Here is a 15,868-nt window from a genome sequence, read left to right on the forward strand (position 1 = left end):
TTCAAGTCTCATGTGGTACAATAATTGGAGTAATTATAAAGAAATACAAATTATAAAGAATAAAGAGGACAATACCAATTTACTCTCCTGAGCTTGAAGCTTCTAATACAAATGAAAGCAGATCCTAATATCAACAATTCAGATCGAAAATACAGTATCTGGATCTCCTAATTTAGGGAGGAGTATATTTGAAGCAACACCGCATACATTGTAAAGTCTATTTATATAATTTCTCTTTTGAATTGATGTCAGGGCACTCCTGAGTTTTCACAAAATGCACACTTACACTTTTCGTGCTATTTTGTACGTGTATTTATCCAGGAAGAGATGTTCAAAATCTGGTCCAAATAATACAAATCTGCTTATATACAAGTATGTTGTATTGTGTTTTGTAGGCCCAAGGCAGAGACTTGCTCCAGATACCAGACAAAATAAGAAAAGGAATAAAAGCCTTCCTGCGGGAGCCAGTGAAGAAGGGAGGCGAGTGCGCAGGGCTGCAACGTCCCGCCAGGAGAGGATATGGCCGGGAGGCGTCATTCCCTACGTTATCGGAGGAAATTTCACCGGTCAGTAACACACTGATAAACACTGTTTGCGTAGGAAAACTGGTGTTTCTTAAACCTTGCAGATTAAGCAGGATAGGCATGAATTAATATTGCTGTCACTTAAATGTTTTGCATGGCTGTTGATTTATTATTTTCATTACATTACATCTTTACACTTCATGGAAACATCAAAGCTGTATGTTGAGAGTATATAGTGAGAGGTAACGCAGTACGGCGGTCACAAGATAAACAAGCTTCCTAGAAGACTACAGAAAATCTTATTCAACAGTAAAACAGTAAAAAGCCAGGGGAAGTTAGTTATTGGCAATTGAATTGTTGTTTCAACCATGTAAAGCCAGAACACCTTGCATGAACTGAGCTGAACTGAGCTGCAGCAGTTTTACCTTCATGAGACTATCCAACGACAACTGATTAAGTTATTGTTGTGATTGAGCGCGGTTATAACGAGTGAAAAATAATACATCCATGTAGCCACATGTAATTGCTATGATCATATTTCGAAAAATGCAGAAGGGTTATATATGGAATTTTTGAAGTAAAAGTTCAAAACCCCAAACCGACTATGCTAATTCGCGTTTAGCTTTTGAGTGTCTGCTATGTTTACCCTGTAAAGTAAGGGGTTTTGTGAGAGTAATGTACGGGAGAGTTTGAAAGATCAACCTTAATTGAATTCATCATGAGCAATAGAAGTTGTACTGAATCTTCATTATGTATTGGAGAATTACCTGCAATCACATTGAGAGACCTGCAGTTACTAGTATTATTATTGCAGACCCCTGTGTGGTGTACTGCTTTGCGCAACGCATTTTACTAGTAAAGTTTCTCTACAGTGGTGTAGTGATATATAACACAGTGAACTGTACTTTACATTAAATGTAATAAAGAAAAAACTAGATTAAATGATGAAGCTGTAATAATGAATCTAAATGGAATGTGTTAGAAGGCGAGCATCAGTAATGAATGAAGTGCAGTATCTAGTACAGTATGACATGTTTAGCATTACTACAATTTGTATTGGATTTCACTGAAAGACAGGGTAACTGCTATTGCTGTACAAAAATACATACAGCAATGAACAGTGAAAATGTAATTTTAGTGGCATGTTAGGATGCCTGATTGCAAGATTCTGTTTAATATCCGAAATGTCTACTCTTTAAGCTTGTGTGATACACTGTTGTGGAAATGAGATGAGGTCACTTCAGGACCAGCACATTTTAAATAATGTTATTTAAATCCTTTTGCATCCTGCTTTGTAAAATACCTGGAGATGCCCTGACATGATACAAAGTTATACAAGCTTTTAAGCTTCTGATACAGTTATCTGGCCTCCAGCGTTTGCAAGAGTGATAAAAGAAAGTGGAGCATGACTCTCCAGAGCCTAAACCATAAACCCACTCTGTCTGGATTGAACCTCCACATCTAAAACAAATACAGAAATAAAGGGGAGGCAATATTAACCAAAATTAGAGAGTAGTTAAGATGGAACCAGGGAAGATCTCATTCATCAAACTATGGTCTGGTCAGCTGGAAGTAGGGGACTTGATGAAAAGAAATCCGACTGCTCAGGGAAGTGTCCAAGGAGACCACTAGAGTGGGAAACCAAACTTGCTGTGCAGCTGTTTTACAAAGAAAACTCTAGTTCATGTGAAGATGTCCGGAGTTTTGCTTTTTTGAGCTGGTCTCATCAGCGCCTACCTCTGTAAAGTGCTTTGTGATGGTGGTCCACTATGAAAGGTGGTATATAAAAATAAACATATTATTATTATTATTATTATTATTATTATTATTATTATTATTATTATTATTACATTCTCTATAGATTTTAATCTATATTGTATTATTATTTTTTTTATTTTTTTTTAACATTTAAGTAAGTCCTTATGTGGTGAAACACTCGTAGTGTTAGGTCTGAAAATCCTCAGTGGCTTATACAGTACCCCGGTATACTGCAAGAGACCTTGTGACTAGAATATATATTATAATGGAGACACCTGCGTCCACAGTACTCATAGTGGTCATGTATCTGTCACACTCATCACCCATCGACTAAACTTGCAACAGCTAGTAACAAACATACTGTATGTGTACAGATAAGCGTTCAGAACAAGTATTTCAGTAACTTACATGTAACAGTGTGGGGAAGGCAAACAGAATACTTGGGTATATAGCCAAAAGCGGAGAGTACAACTCCAAGGAGGTTATGGTGATGAGATTATATAATGCACTGGTGAGATTGCACTTAAGAGTACTGTGTACAATTCTGCTCCCCACAGCACCAAAGGAATATTGAGGCCCTGGAGAGAGTCCAACAAAGAGCAACCAGGGCTTAAAGGAATGAGCTATGAAGATAGGCTGAACAAACTGAATCTATTTAGCCTGGAACAAAGAAGAATTAGGGGGGATAAGTCTTTAAAATCATTCCTTTTCTTAACCAATCTAACCAAACTTTAAGTGCAGTACAGAAACCAGGGCCAAAGGAAAACAAATGGAGACAGACTTTGAACAAAGGGTAGAAGGCAGTTCTTTACACTGTTCTTTACAAGTGTTGAGGGTATGGAATGGGTTACCTAGTCATGCTGTTGGTGCTGCATCACTGGAATTCTTTAAGAGTCAACTTGACAAAGTTCTGAGATCAATCAGCTACTAGGAACTGGATGAGCAGAGATGGGCTGAATGGCCTTCTCTCGTTTGGAAATGTTCTTATTCTCTAAATCCAGAATGGGATTGTCAGCAGAACAGCTTTAGCTTCTTAAATTGTAAAGTTCATAATGTTTTTTTCCCCCTGTTTGTTCTTAATCCAGGTACCCAAAGAGCCATATTTAAGCAGGCCATGAGACACTGGGAGAAATACACATGTGTCACCTTCGTAGAGAGAACAGATGAAGAGAGTTTCATTGTGTTCACCTATCGGCCATGCGGGTGGGTGAATTCTGCATGCTGTGCACTGCACAGCAAAACAAACGCATGTTCTGAGCTCCTCAGACAACAGAATAACAGCCAAGATGTTAGCCATAGAACAGGAATGCTGTACATTTCCCAATGCATTGTCTACAGTCAGTTCAAAGTGGGAAAATGTCATTTCCTTTTGGTGTCCATTACAAAATAATAAGTTCCATCTGCTGATCCCACTTGTTAAGCGATTGTATCTGCAAAAAGCTGATGGAATCGGCATATGGTAATTGTGCATTTCTAATACAGACTCACATACTGTACAGCTATGGCTAAACATGTTGCATCACCCTATAAAATGAACTATTTTTGCTTCATAAAGTCAAATGAAGCTTGCTGAAAAATGTTTTGTTAACATATTGAATTACATGCTGCTTTGTAGTTTACCATATACTTAACGAAAAACTGACAAATTTAAAAATGTGATATTTCGAAAATCTAACATAAAATACTGTACAACTGTTATGGCTGCTGGTAGACTTTTGCAGTCATTTATTTGATTACATGATGTTAAATCTACAGCTAAATATTTTACTTGCAACGCAGTTTAGTTTAATGTATTTCACACTTTTAAACAGATTTGTTGGTTCCTACTAATAACAGAGCTCAGCAATTTTCCTGGAAGATATAGAAATAAAAAACAAGATAAACTGCACAGTGCACATGTCTTTATTGGAATTTATTGCACTGGTTAAGGCTAATAAGTGTGGTAGCTGGTCACAGGCTTCTTTAAGGATCTATTAGTGGACAGGTACTTTGACAAAATGTCTTTTTCATTAGTTTTACCTCATTACCATATTATGAAGTATTTAAAATGATCACAAATGTTCCCAATAACAAGTTTTTTTAAAGAATATTTTTTGCAATGAAAATTTGTGCGTCTGTGATCAAGAAATGAGATTGTAATAAACAATATCCAGAGGGTTCTTCTATTGTTTGGCAAAATTATTAATGTCGAATTTATATGTTGGTATTGCTTAATAAGTGTATGTGTGTAAGTAACTGTATATATATATTTTAAAAAATCTTGCAGCAATATGGTATGGCTTAATACAGTGGATTTGTGTAAACCTGTCTCTCATTTCTTAAAATAAATTATTTTTCATTTTTGCAGAAAAAAAGCATTACCCTTGTTTAAAATACTTGTATTGTCACCCGCCGTAATTGATCACACCTGCACGTTTTGTAATTGAGCCTATTCTGTGTGTAGTGTGGCAATGTGTTTAGAGGATTTGAGCTTTCATTGCTTTTAACCTCAACTGCTTTCTGCTGCTTTTAGGTGCTGTTCCTATGTGGGAAGGCGTGGTGGAGGTCCCCAGGCCATTTCTATAGGCAAGAACTGTGACAAATTTGGCATTGTCGTCCACGAGCTCGGCCACGTGGTTGGGTTCTGGCATGAACACACTCGACCAGACCGTGACAGCCACGTCACAATCATCCGGGAAAACATACAGCCAGGTAATGCTTTTGTATCGCTTCCTTTGTACATAAATAAACAAAACTGAGCGGTTTTAAATATTATGTATGAATGATGTGGGCTGATAATTGTATGGCTGTTATTATCGTACCCTTTCTAACGTAGTTCATGTGTAGTGAATTATGTGGTGGTTTTCAGATGTTGGCTGCTGTCTATTGAGAACTAAATCAAGGCAGTTTGGCAAAGCTATATAAATGTAGTTCAGTCAGGTTTCTAATTATGTGTTTATGTGCATTAATGTTAAGTTCCAGTTAGTGTAGAATGACCCAAATACCCCTGAAAAGAACAAACCACAGGTCCAAGGGCATTTACAAATGTGATTGAATTGCCCCTAAAATAAAACACACTCAATAATTAAAACCTGGAAGGGGCAAAAGGTATATTGTGTCTGATGCAGTCTTGCATACAGCTGATTCCCAGCTAGACCCTTTAAATGAATGCTGGTATTTTGACTCCTGTGCTGCTAACCCCTCAGCAGGTCATTAACTGAGAATCGTATCACAGGGCAGGAGTACAACTTCCTGAAGATGGAGCCTGGTGAAGTGAATTCTCTGGGAGAGACCTACGACTTTGACAGTATAATGCACTATGCCCGGAACACCTTCTCAAGGTTGGAGTCTAAGGTTATGTCTCTTTGGTTCTCTACGATGTTTGTAAATAGCTACATTTTCCCTTGCTGTTGTCTTAGCATTTATATTTACTAATATGGGAGCAGGAAAATATAATCTCTTGAGAGGGGCCATTTATTTCAATTTAATGATTTGATGTGGATGAATCAGCATTGTTAGTAAATGAATCATATTTAGGGTACCCCTGAACTTGTGAGACAGATTGCTCATTAAAATCCTAAGCATATTTTTTTAAAGAGGAGACAATTATGTATTCAGGGATACCAAGATATTTAGTGAGAAAGTAGTCTTTACAATCCATAACTCTAGTCTTGCTGTAAATCATTTGTTGTTGCCATCATTTGTGCCGATACTGTATATTAAAATACAAATATCACTAAGTTTGGTTGCTTATTCGATGTGCTGGTGTTAAAGTCAGCTGTCTGACAACAGGTAACGAGATTACTTCTCTGGTTAGATTAGTCCTCATCCCCTTCACTCAGTCCTAAATTACCATGGAAGTGAATATTGAATAATTGTACATTTGCTTCTGGATAATTATGAAATACTGTATAAGAAATATACACACTGTAGTTGATTGATCTCCAAACTTTGTCAAGTTGGGTCTTAAAGAATCCCAGGGATTCAGCATCAACAATATAACTAAACAACCTATTCCATACCCTCACCACTCTCTGTGTAGAAGTGTCCTAAGTCTATTTCCATTTAATTGCCAACTGTGTCCTCTTTCCAGTTCTGTATGTGGTCTAAATCTTTTTGGATTTCCTGGGTGGTTGTAAGCCTGTCTGCCACTCCCCCAAGCTTTGTGTCGTCTGCAAATTTGGCAAGCTTGTTAAGTATCCCCCAGTCTAAGTCATTGATGTAGATGAGAAACAGTAAGGGTCCAAGCACAGAACGCTGTGGCACCCCACTGAGCACATGGCCCCACCTAGCTAGATACACTGTTAATACATGTTACATGTTTGGTTAGAGGAGACTCGAAGATTTTTAATTAAAAAAGGAGTTGATAAAATGAACCCTGGTCAATATTGTAAGTGCTACACAGAGACCAGTTAGAAATTGATTGGAGACAAACTTACGGAGGGTAGGAGACATTTCTTTTCATGTTGATGCTGAATCAGTTGTGCGGCACATAATTAAGTGAATAAAAAAAAAGATTGGGGTTTAATCCATCTAAACTTTGCAGCATTCGGTCTTATGGTTTATAATAATAATAATAATACACCCACTCCTTGTTGTATCGCCCCTCTCTATACTGCAGATTTGGATATATCGCGGTCCTGGAGTTGGCTCCCCATTTTTACTGTCTAACTGCACATGCCTTAGCTGCAATATACATAGACACTTAGAATTACTGTTTGTTTTATTTTGTACTGCACATCACAAACAGCAATATACAAAACAATTGAAAACAAAGTATTCATATCGTACTGTTGTCATATACACACGCATTGCACAATAACACAAAGCAAATTAAATATCTACTTGCTAAAGCGGTTTTTATTTTAGCCAACAAGGTGTTCACTTGTGGCAGTAATGCACTAGCAAAAGTCACAGGGCAATGACGTCAGCTCCCTAGCTACAAGCCTCCTATATTGGGAATGGATTCTCAATGCAGTGAGTTTGTGCATTTGAGAAAGGAGAGGAAGACTCATTAAATTAATTGGAGATGGTATGCTGCTTTTTATACGAATAATGAGAAAAAGCAGGTTGTGTATAGGATTTATACCGGACCCTGATGCCCCCAATAAAACGAGGGAGTGTTTGTACAGTATTTGTGAGCCTATTTGTTTTTCTATGGGTCTCTCGCTATATCGCGGCCCTCGATGTATAGCACCCGCGATATACCGAGTGGGTGCTGTAATAATACTACTAGGAAGAACAGGTGATCAGCCTGGGACCTCAGGTTGCTGAGGGCGAGAATGTTGTCGGAACTTGCCACATCTTCGCCTCCTTTAATGATACCTTCATCCGTGTCACTGACCTGTCTGTCAAGGAAACAATCTGCCGGGTGACTGGTGGTATGAAGGTGAAAGCCGACAGAGATGAGTCCTGTCCTACGCTGCTATGTTGGCAGCTCAGGATGTGGCTCAGAGATGCTGCGCGCAACTGGAGGCAACAGAACTAAGACCCCCCCAGACCTGGTGCGCAGTCTGCACTCCGAGCCCTGGCTCGTTCTGGTATGAAGATCGGGTGTATCAAGGATGTCACCCCGATCCCATCAGACAGCACCCGCAGAAAGGGTGGCCGTCACGGACATCGTCTGTAAAAAGTTTTCTGCTACTGTCAATACAAAAATCTAGGGGAAGAAAAAAACTTTCTAACTGTTGCTTTTGTAGTTACCATTGTAAAACCACGATCCTGCCTGGTGAGAAATTCCACCATCTAAAAACTCACAGGGCAAAGACCAGACTGGGAATGTGTTTGCTAAAATTATAGAATGAAAGTTGCAATAGGTGGGGATTTTGCCAACAAGTAACGACCCAAATATAATATTTACTGTGTGTATTTTTTTTTACCTTTAATGGAACTATCATAGGATATATTTGTAAAAATGAACTTGTCTATTGCTGCTTTCTTATTTTTTCCATGGGTATCGAATCCTATGCAGTCCCATTTGTATCATTTATGTATTTTTGTTCACTTTAAGGTAAATTTACATACTTTGCTTCTATTTTTTTTAAATGTAATCCACACATAGAATAAAACAACATATTCACTTGTTTCTTTGTAACGAATATAAAAGATACGTTTTCTTCATTACAGTTGCGTGGGATTTTTTGTCCTATTGATGGGTTCCGGCTGTTATCTGCTTACAGGGGTGTTTTTCTGGACACCATTCTTCCGCGAAGAGATGATAACGGCTTGAGATCTCCCATCGGGCAGCGAATCCGTCTTAGTCAAGGGGACATCGCTCAAGCAAGGAAACTGTATAAGTGCCCAGGTGAGAGAACATTGTGCAGTGTATTATTACTTTATTTTTTTTTTAAGTAGTCAACAATTGATTTTTACCCCGATTCTCCCAATTTGAAATAGCCAATTATTTTAGGCTCAGCTTACCGCTACCACCCCCGCGCTGACTCGGGAGCGGCGAAGACAAACACACAGTTCTCCAAAGTGTGTGCCGTCAGCCGACCACTTCTTTTCACTCTGTAGGCCCACCATGCAGCCACCTCAGAGCTGCAGCGTCGGAGAACAACGCAGCTCTGGGCAGCTTACAGGCAAGCCCGCAGGTGCCCGGTCAGTCCACAGGGGTCGCTGGTGCGCGGTGAGCTGAGGACACCCTGGCCGACCTAAGCCCTCCCCACCGGGCGACGCTCGGCCAATTGTGCCCTGCACCTTGGGAGCTCTCGTCCACGGTCGGCAGTGGAATAGCCTGGATTCGAACCGGCGACCACCAGGCTATAGCGCGCATCCTGCACTCCACACAGAGTGCCTTTACCAGATGCGCCACTTGGGAGCCCCGTGCAGTGTATTATTACAATAGCACTTTTTCATTATTCATTTGCAAAGGTTTCAGGTGACCATGCTTCTTGTCCATGAGTCACGGTCTCCAGCGCGGCTTCATTGTTCTTCAGGAGTCTGTTCTCTTTATGTAGTCAGTTCACGTTATGCTTTAAAGTAACCGTAGCTAACAAAGCAATTTCATAACTCCTTCAGGTTGTGTACTTGCATTTGTGTCTCAAATGTCCTGTTTGAAAGAAACACGTTATGTAAACTTGTATTTTGTGTTTTAAAACGTGATATGTGGGACTACACCTGATTTAAATAAATCTCTGCAAGCCATTCTTTCGGTTAGTGTTTCCCTTGCTTAGTCATTTCCTCTTTTTTAATGGCTTCTGTCCTGTCATTGACCAACCAACTGCCTCCACTATTGACTGACCTGCTTTCAGACAGTAACATGCCTTGACACCGCCGAGGTGAAATGACCCAGGAAGTGCAAGTCTAAACAGCATAAAAACGGAGAGGTTCCTTTAGCCTAAAGTAGAAACAGAATCGTGTTTTAAAACGGAAACACGTGTGCTAATGGAAGTCTAAATGGGCTTTTCTTCACTGGGAAACAAGGTACAGCACAGACTGCATTAAGAAAGTGTCAGTTCAAACATAAATACAGACATCAAGTTCCAGTTGATTTTAATGTTGTTGTCCTGGATTGCATTCACAAGCTGTGTCTGTGCACATTATATTTAAACCCATACCCAACAGAGATTCAGTGTAGTGTTTGACAGAAAAAGACAAACAAACTTCCGTTGTTTTTCTCTTTGACACGAATATTTAACACAGTTATTTTACTCGTTTGTAGAAATCCACTTCAAAATAATAGTGTAAACGTACTGAATGAAACATCATGAAACCTGTTAATTGCAAGTTTCAGTTGCTTGAAGTGTGATAACTTCAATCGCCTTTTCTGATCAGCTGCATTAACTTGTGCCTGACTGAGAGGGCAGAGGTAAACACTGCTGTGTGTTGGATGCAAGTATTTTGTCCAATGAGGACCAATCGTGCTTATTTTTAATAGAGAATCTAAAAAGACTAGCAGGACTAGATCGCAACAAGTCCTCTTGATTCGCTATAAGCAACTTAGACATGAAACCTCTTCTTTTGGTCCATTTGGAGAATGATTAACAGATTTAAGAAGCTGAGTCAGTTTTAAGTAGGGAATGATTTATTACGTTTTTGGGACACAAAAAAAAATAGCACGAAAAGTTGAAGCCCTTGTCTTCATAATACAGGCATGCTGTCATTTGGTTCGAGTCCAGAAGTGAGATCAGATATTTTAATGCTGATTTTCTTTTACGGTTTCTGACAGCTCATAGCTAGAAGCTTTCAGTTATCTGTTGTTTCAACTAATGTGTGCTGTAATCTAACCTGATATTGCAACAAAATATAAGACAGGTATAATTAATGTTGTTTGCATTGCAACTGTGAACACGCAGACTGCCCCCGGAGATTCGATATGGGTGAAGTGTATACACAGCACGCCATGATACAGGCTCACCCATTTCCATCCAAGTGAACAAGTCAAGTTCAATAAATCATGCTGTAAATAGTTCAATATGGTGTAATAAACTGAAATGTTCCATTGACTTTCTGTGGAGTAGAAGGCACACTGAACAACTTTTTCTATATAGACTTGCACAATTGCAAATGAGACTGGTGATCACCTGATTGAGGAAAACAGCCACATATTCATCCTGGGGTTTCAGTAGGATTGAGCACGCGATGGGCAATCTGCATTCCTCCCTGCATCCAGATTGTTTAAATCTGTTCAACTATCACATATCAACATGTGTTGTTCCATTTTGTGGGTAGCATCAATTGGCTACAAGTATCGATTCAGCGCTTCACATTTGCAACACTTACAGTTGTTTGTCCTTTACTTAAACTATTTCTACGATGGCTTCTTTTCAATTTTGAATTCATTCTTTTTCCAATTCAACTGTAAATCTGATTTGTCAATTAAACTACTGTCAACATGAAGTCACATGCATCTTTTCCAGTTTGAAAGTCAATTAAAAGTTTAAAACTAACACGACTGATTTGTCAAGAAGTGGCACTTGGCAATAGCATGTGACCAGTTTTATTAGAAATGTTTGTGTGTTGAATTGATTATGCTTTCCATTGTATTTCACATATGCTTTTACATATGTTTCAAAGAATGCACTTTGGAAACTGATATCTGTAAATACTTTGGTAGGGAGAACTTCCTTCTGTTTCTGCTCATGCACTCTTAATGGTTATTATACTGAACACAATAGACCCTGATTTATCATGCTCCTTATGTTCTGTTTAGAGAGGAGATGTCTGGTGCATATCCTGCCAGTAGTTATATTTTAAGTGCAGTGCTTGGCGTGCATTGACACAAAGTTGAACTCTTCACCTTGATATGAACTCTGACATTGGACTTGTAGCGATTTAGATGGCTACGATACACAAAATGAGGTGCCGTTTTTATTTGACTTGTTAGCCATTCTTTATCAGGTTACATATTCAAAGAGGCCCATTTTAATAAGCTATTTTATTGTGTTCTCTCCTTATGAAGTTACAGCTGGTTTTATTATTTTGCTTTCTTTTGTGCAATATAAAAAGCTGTCATTTTTTGTATATTACTTTAAAAATATTAGCCACATTGTTTCTGAGGTAATAAAAACAAGTTTAATTTAGAAATGCTGAAAGAAAAAAGTAATTTCAGTGACAGACAAAGTCTTTTCCAATATCTTCACATATAAAAAAGTCAAGAAGATAAATGTTTCAGCTAATGCCTTCATCAGCTCCATACTTAAATATATTGATTGAAGTTGCTATTGGACCACAGCCTGGCAGAGTTTAAGGCAGGTTCAGGGTTCCAGCACAATCCCTCTTCCGAAAGCGTCCGTCTTGAAAAGCACCCAGATGACTGTTCATAGAGGACTAGTGGGTCTTGCAGGACTCTGCAGCACTGATTCACAAATGCAGGGTCAGAACAATGCAGAATCTGCATGATAAAAGAAGCCACATGTTTGATTTTGACGATCCATTGAAAGAGCTGCAGCTTTTACGTGTTACCATAGAAACCACTTTAAAAATAGCAGCATGAAGGTCCTTTTGGGGTGAAAAATTAAATGAATGATAATTAAATAAAATCTATATGAATAAATACAGTAAAATACAAAATAAAAGCACGGTTACATTAGAAAACAACTTTAACGTCATCAGTGTTCAGATCCTGACCCTAGTATCTTAACAGCACAAGTGTACTAAAGAGTGCAATGCACTTAGGCTAGAACTCAATTTGAAATCCAAATGAAACTCAGTCAGTTATTAATTAAACATAAGAAAGCTACAAATATACACATTGCAGGTTCTGTGTTTATATTGTGCTCATTTCTGTATTGAAACACTTCAGCAATGTACAGCACCTTATTACATGTACACTTTCAACTCTTATGCTTTCATTTCCCCAGATGAAGTTTGTGATTCATGTGATTGATATTAGCCGCAGTGTGATGGTAACCACCGTGGTATTATCAGGAGCTGATCCACACTGCCTCTCATTCTATCCAGGACAGTTCAATGTGGTGATAGTAAGGGGTGGGTGACTAGGATAGCAAGCATAGCTGATTGTATGGTTAGAACTCCTGTAGCAAAAATAAAGAACGCAACACATATTTGATACCCTTTTTGGTTTTCATATCTCTGTTTGCCTTTTTTTAAATATACTGCCAGCAATAAATCATTTTAAAAAAATGGTCCAATATGGTGTACGATAGTACAAGTTGATCTAAAGTGAAAAAGACATTTATTCCAGTAACTATTACTTTAATAAATTATACCACCTTAAAGAGTAAGTAGCTGGGTTTTGAAAAACATAACGGTATACATCCACACGTGTGGCTACAAATGTTAAAATAACGTAACTGTCATTTTTCTTTTCATTGTGAACATCCTGACAACTAAAACTTTAAACTGTTTCAAAGCTCTTTTCAAAATGGCCGCTCTAGTGCACTGATAGTGTAAGGATTATTGCCCACATTGTCAAACAGGTAACACAGCAATAACGATCCATAATGTGGTATGGAACAGAAAAGCCAGAGCACTTGTTATGTTTTTTTATTTTATTTTTAAATTGCTCATCCTGCAGTGATTAGAGAACAGATCTCAAACCCTAGTGCAGTAGAGCGGCCATTTTGAAAAGAGCTTTTAAACAGTTTAAGTTTTAGTGTAAACAGTTGTCAGGATGTTAAATGAAAAGAAATTACAGGTTAGTTATTTAAACAGTTGTAGCAACACGTGGGGATGTGGAACGCTATATTTTTTGGAACCCTGCTACTTACTCTTTAATTCCTCATTGGGCTTTAAGTGTGGAGCAGTGTGGAGTAGTGGTTAGGGCTCTGGACTCTTGACCGGAGGGTTGTGGGTTCAATCCCCAGTGGGGGACACTGCTGTTGTACCCTTGAGCAAGGTACTTTACCTAGATTGCTCCAGTAAAAAACCCAACTGTATAAATGGGTAATTGTATGTAAAAATAATGTGATATCTGTATAATGTGAAATAATGTGATATGTTGTAACAATTGTAAGTCGCCCTGGATAAGGGCGTCTGCTAAGAAATAAATAATAATAATAACTTGATTGAGAGCCAGCCATTGGGCAGGCAGTAGGAGTTAACAAAACTGTGGGATAAAAGAAAACTAATAAATTAAATGACACATATCAATGTGTTAAATACTTTTATTATAATGTATCAGAAGTTAACTATTTAACTTGTGATATATACATTCACCTACACATACAATAGCTCTGCTGAGAAGCACATTTCCAAAGCCAGCAATAGAAACAGCTTTGGAGCACATGTTTTCTAAGTAAAAAACAATGTTTTCACAATTATAAGTGGATTAGTTTACCTTTACAGCTGCGTCATTATTTTAAGAGTACATTTAATTCTCTTTAGTATGGGAGCCCCATTATAAAGAAACACACAACAGGAACATTTCAGTGTAATAGACCTTTGTTTTCTTTTTTTCTGTAACACCTCTTTAATACGTTGATTTGCTTGTTTTCATAAAGGTTGTGCTTGAGGAAAGGGACAGTGTCTGTGAGCTTATGAAAAATTGTTATTAAATCATGTTTAGTTTCCAGCAATAGCGACTAAGAATTAAGATAGTGAGGTTCATCCCCAGAGCATTGTGTAACCAAGCAAGCTTTGGCCAGTTCTTTTGCACATTAGAGTACAGTATGTTTTCTACAGTACACACCTTGTTGCTGATGAACACAAAGAATAGGCAACTCAAAAGTACAGATACAGTTTAAACAGCACATTCGTTGTTTAACATAATGCATTGTGCTGGGTGTGGCTGCTACATTTCTTGCTGGTAACTTTCGAATTATATGTCTGAAGTCTGAGGATAGGTTTCCTGTTTAAGGGAGCACAAAGAATCTGTTCAATACAGTGTGTAGTGTTACAGTCTGAAGTGTCATCTCATTTGGTTTCTAGCATGTGGAGAAACGCTTCAGGATACGACAGGGAACTTCTCAGCCCCCGGATTTCCGAAAGGCTACCCTTCATATTCACACTGCGTTTGGAGGATCTCTGTTACTCCGGGGGAGAAGGTAGGACTTGTTTCGTGTTTTGCACTCCCTTTAGCTACATAGGACTCAAACGTGCAGTTTTGAATGAAATCCTATCCATTTTAAAACATGATATCTGGTACTTCATTAGATTAACAAAAAGGCTCTGTTTTCGTGTCAGGAAATCTATAACACTTGTACTTCCTTGGAAGCTTGTTACTGGCTGAAAGCATGTAAGTCAAAAGGGAAGCAGCTGGTTAGTTAATGACAGGAATGAAGCCATTGAAGGTGTGGGGAAAATGTCACCCTCCAAGTACAACACTATCCTAAACCACGGCTTCCAAACAGATGTAATGCCAGATATCATATTTTAAAAAGAACTTGTGTATTATAACATGTTTCTTTTAAAACATTAGAGACCTATATAACGAATGGAAGTGCACAGCAGGTAAGATTTTACGTTACTTTCATTAGCTCCAATCACTTTAGGAGCTGTGTACTCTATGTATAGTACACTACTGTGTACACTATTCAAAATATATAGCATGAAAAAGAACAAAATCTATACATATTGTCTGTGTTTCAGGTTATTTTAAACTTCACCACAATGGACTTATTCAAAAGCCGTCTTTGCTGGTATGATTACATAGAAGTACGGGATGGATACTGGAGAAAAGCCCCATTACTGGGTAAGGGTTAATGTTGCCCAGTTATTCCTGGTACGCAGCACAACAGATTTGTAATATTTCTATTGTATTATACAACAGTTTTCTGAGCTTTTCAGAAGAAGACACGATTTAAGTATCTTGGATGTATCTTTATGTATAGTTAACTGTTTTATCTTGAAAAGCAGGGGGCATTGGTTGAAGAAAGGGGAGTGTGCTGAGCCACGAACATCACATTCTGCTCTGCACCACCTCCAAGTACAGACTAAACACAAAATCAACTTGTTCAATTAAATGATAAATCCCTCAAATAAAAGAAGATAGGGCGCATTAGTTCATGTTTGAATTCAGGTACTGTAATGGGCACAGTGAGGTAATCAGGTAAAAGATTACTGGAACAGGCATTTACCATTACTGATGTCAAAAAAGGGAAGATAAAAGGATTAGAGCTTTTAAAAACTATGAGTGTGCAGACTCGTCATACTCTTAGTGATCTGAGGGATGTGGGAATGGGTTAGTGCATTCCAAAAAAGAA

The 15,868-nt window shown here is 38.3% G+C and overlaps 1 protein-coding gene across 4 annotated transcripts in view; it reads left to right on the forward strand.

The window, feature by feature from the left end:
- LOC117418559 (tolloid-like protein 2) overlaps positions 1–15,868 on the forward strand; it is a 90,042-nt gene that overhangs the window by 53,268 nt on the left and 20,906 nt on the right. For all 4 annotated transcript variants that reach the window (XM_059035758.1, XM_034031729.3, XM_059035756.1 and 1 more), the window contains 7 exons: positions 396–566; positions 3,368–3,485; positions 4,795–4,973; positions 5,497–5,602; positions 8,441–8,565; positions 14,595–14,710; positions 15,255–15,357. In XM_059035758.1, the coding sequence (XP_058891741.1) occupies positions 396–566; positions 3,368–3,485; positions 4,795–4,973; positions 5,497–5,602; positions 8,441–8,565; positions 14,595–14,710; positions 15,255–15,357 (918 nt within the window). The remainder of the gene's footprint in view (positions 1–395; positions 567–3,367; positions 3,486–4,794; positions 4,974–5,496; positions 5,603–8,440; positions 8,566–14,594; positions 14,711–15,254; positions 15,358–15,868) is intronic.

This window comes from Acipenser ruthenus, chromosome 13 (genome assembly GCF_902713425.1).
Source record: "Acipenser ruthenus chromosome 13, fAciRut3.2 maternal haplotype, whole genome shotgun sequence".
Taxonomy (NCBI): Eukaryota; Metazoa; Chordata; class Actinopteri; order Acipenseriformes; family Acipenseridae; genus Acipenser; species Acipenser ruthenus.